We start from the raw sequence: 3674 nt of genomic DNA on the forward strand, positions 1-3674 counted from the left end.
AAAATGTATCAGGCACTAACTCAGCTATACTGGATATGAGCAAAAATGGGGACTCTGCAAGAAACCATGACAAGTCAACAGCTTTGACAGCCCAAAAGGAAATCAATTTTTTGCATATGTGAAAGATCTGTACTCTCAATAGCATAAGAATCCAACCTTGTTTCCCTTTATTTTAAAACAACCCCTTCCTCTCCACTCCCATCATGAAGAGTGTATTGACTGCCCTCACTCCTTCCTGTACCAGCCTCCTGTTCCTTCCTTTTTTCATGCTCTTATGCCCACCAGCATTGGTCAGAAGTGACTGCTGGCTCATCGAGGGAGATAAAGGCTATGTGTGGTTGGCCATCTGCAGCCAGAACCAGCCACCATATGAGACAATCCCACAGCACATCAACAACACAGTACATGACTTGCGACTTAATGAGAACAAGATCAAAGCAATTTTTTTCACCTCCTTGAGTCGCTTCACCAATCTGACCGACCTCAACCTTACCAAGAATGAGATCTCGTACATTGAAGATGGTGCTTTTGCAAGCCAAGCAAATCTACAGGTGTTACAACTTGGATATAACAAGTTAACCAACCTGACTGAAGGCATGTTGCGAGGTCTGGGACGTATGCAATGTCTTTTCTTACAGCACAATCTCATAGAAGTCATCGCCACCAATGCATTCTGGGAGTGCCCCAGCCTCAGCAACCTGGACCTGTCATCGAACAAGCTTGCCCGGCTAGACCCATCCACTTTCACTGTGTTGGGCAGGCTCATAGGATGTGAGCTTGCGGGAAACCCTTTCCACTGCGGCTGTGAGCTCTACAGCTTCCTCACCTGGTTAGAGGCCTTCAACAATGTCACACACACCTATGATCGACTTCAGTGCGAGACCCCACGGGAGATGTTTGGCTATCCGTTGCTGAGTCCTGTGGCTGGGCATGGACGGAGTGCTCGCTATATCCTTTCCTCTGTGTGCCGGGATGGGGTGCTGATTCCGGGGATGACATCTCTACCACCTGATCCTGATTCTTCTGGCATGGGTCCTGACATGTTTGACCATATTGGACCATACCATCAGCCCACAACGTCCTCCTCATCTGACAATGCATTCAGTCCCAGCATCAAACTGCAGCATGTGTCACTCTCCTCTGCATCCCTTCTCATCCAGATTCCAAAGCCATACAGCAAGATGTACATCCTGGTGCAGTATAATCAGAGCTTTGTGTCAGATGTGATGAACTTGAAGAATAAAAAGGAAATGATCACCCTTAATAAGCTCAAACCAAACACCAACTACACCTTCTGCGTGGCATCTATACGCAACTCACAGCGCTACAACCACACTTGTTTATACTTTTCTACCAGAGCTCCAAATCCAGATGGCTTGATGCCTTCACCCTCCACGACCACCCACTACATCATGACCATTGTTGGCTGCCTCTTTGGAATGCTGATTGTTCTCGGGTTTGTCTACTACTGCTTGCGAAAACGACGCCGTCAGGAAGAGAAAGAGAAATCCATTTGTGTGAAGAAGACCATTCTGGAAATGCGATACGGGCCAGAGGTGGCAGCGGCAGTTGCAAACGATCCCACGGCCGTCCAGAAACTTCATGAGCAAAGCCACCATCAGCATCACCATGGCAAGCTACCCATGTCCTCCTCATCCAGCTCTGCCATGCTTGGCCATGGTTCTGCCAACACTAGTTCCTCACGTCTGTCCTCCATCCCTCAAGTAGAGAAGATGGCAACTGCCTTCTCGGAGGCCATGGCCTCTAAGGGCAACTATATGGATATTAGAACCTCTGTAGGAGGAGACGAAAGGGGGAGAGATGGAGCTGTGGTACATGGTTTTCGGGAGGAAGACCTCGGGGGGGATGATGGAAGTGACCTGGGTGATGATTCAGATGATGATGGCTGTGGATCAGCATCTGAGATTTCCACAATTGCGATGGAGGTCGACAAGGTCAACCAGATAATTAACAACTGCATTGATGCCCTTAAGCTGGACTCTGTTGGAACCTCTACTCTTTCCACCACAGCAAGTGGTCCCACCTCACCCCCACCTACCTCTACCTCCTCCCTAACCAGAGGACTTATTCCCATTTCTACCAGTATCAGTGATACTTGCCAAGTCCTGCCTTCCCCAAAAATTCCTCCTCCACCCCCTCTTCCCTTCACAACTCCTCTGTCCGAGAGACCTGGGATCACAGGGGGCGGCTTTGTGTCACCGCCATATCGTCCGCCACCCCCAGCTTCTGCAGTGAGGCCTATTCAAAGACATATGAGTGCCGATGCAGCTGTCATCGTCTCTTCTTCCAAGAGGCACTGCCGCCCTTCCAGTGGGAAAGGTCGCGTTTACAGCCTAGATGTTCCGGAATCCCACAGCCCAGATCCCTGTCAGTATCCAGACAAGGGCAGCCCATTGGGGTGTGGTGAGCCCCTGGAGAGGCTCCCTTTAGTAGGTAGTGGTGGAGGTGGTGGCTGTAGCATTGATGGTGGGACTGTAGATGGGATGGGCCTTCAGCAGCACCTGGAGGTGCACCCAGACTACCACTGTGCAGAGCATCGTCACTCAGTCCCTGCCCTTTACTATGAGGGATCCCATGACTCCCCAGCCCAAAGGGTCTCTTTTCTCAAGCCTCTGTCACGCACCAAGAGAGACGCTGCTTCCTACTCACAGCTCTCTCCCCGTCACCACAATTACTCTGGCTACTCCTCGAGTCCAGAGTACTCCTCCGAGAGCACGTTGCGCATCTGGGAGCGCTTCCGTCCCCACAGAAAGGGTCCACGTGAGGAGTCCTGTTATGTAACAGCCGGAAATGCCTTGCGCAAAAAAGTCCAGTTTGCTAAGGGGGAGGACTTGCATGACATCCTTGACTACTGGAAGGGTGCGTCGGCACAGCAAAAGCTGTAATCTATGCGACTGCGTGGAAACACAGCGCAGGTCTCCTTCACTGCCTGATAAACCAGAAGAGCGACTAGTGAGAAGTCGGGTTATGGCTGCAGTGTGCAAAACAGAGCCAAGTTTGTCAGGGTTTAAGGACAAGTAGTTTTAATCTGTTTTTGTACAGTGAGCCAGAAAGAGAGTAAAAGAGCCTGAGGATACACTACATACATAAGATAACTTTCAGAGATGTAATTTGGAGCACTGACCACTGTCGTACTCAGTGAAAAAGGTCAGATGGGCTTATCATTTGTCAATAATTGAAATAATTGTATTTTACTCAGTATTCATCTGTGTATTCATTGTTCATATCAATGGTGAGACCTTTGTAACCTGAGTCCTCGTTCAGCCCGAGACAGAATCTCCGTTTATACTCCCACTCGAATCACAAGCCATTGCATTCATTTGTTAGGCAGGAATGTGTATGAGTGTGTGTTTTAAGAGGATAAAATGATGTGCTGATTTTCTACAAACCTGTCAAAAGCAGTTTCCCCCTTCCATATTGCAGAGACTATGCACAGAGCAGCCAAATTTACATTTCAATAGCACTCCTCATGTGAAAAATAAAGGAATGGAGGGAAGGAAAAGATAAAAAAAAATGGAACAGAAGAATCTCCCTGGGGAGCTTTGGAATAGTCAGCCGTGTTTGGCAGCTGTTTGCTGTGCTGAGCAGGATGACATAAATAGTGCAAGGGGTGTTAGAGAAAATACTGTAGATTTACGAGAGTCTGTGGAAAA

At 48.7% G+C, this 3674-nt stretch overlaps 1 protein-coding gene across 1 annotated transcript; it reads left to right on the forward strand.

Annotated features, from left to right (window-relative positions):
- Positions 1–203: 203 nt before the first annotated feature.
- On the forward strand, positions 204–2906 carry LOC306868356 (protein phosphatase 1 regulatory subunit 29-like; the record flags this gene model as incomplete). Its single annotated transcript, XM_079414460.1, has 1 exon — positions 204–2906. The coding sequence occupies one exon, from the start codon at positions 204–206 to the stop codon at positions 2904–2906; it is 2703 nt and encodes a 900-aa protein (XP_079270586.1).
- Between the last annotated feature and the right edge of the window lie 768 nt (positions 2907–3674).

This window comes from Barbus barbus, assembly GCF_936440315.1.
Source record: "Barbus barbus genome assembly, chromosome: 4".
Lineage (NCBI taxonomy): Eukaryota > Metazoa > Chordata > Actinopteri > Cypriniformes > Cyprinidae > Barbus > Barbus barbus.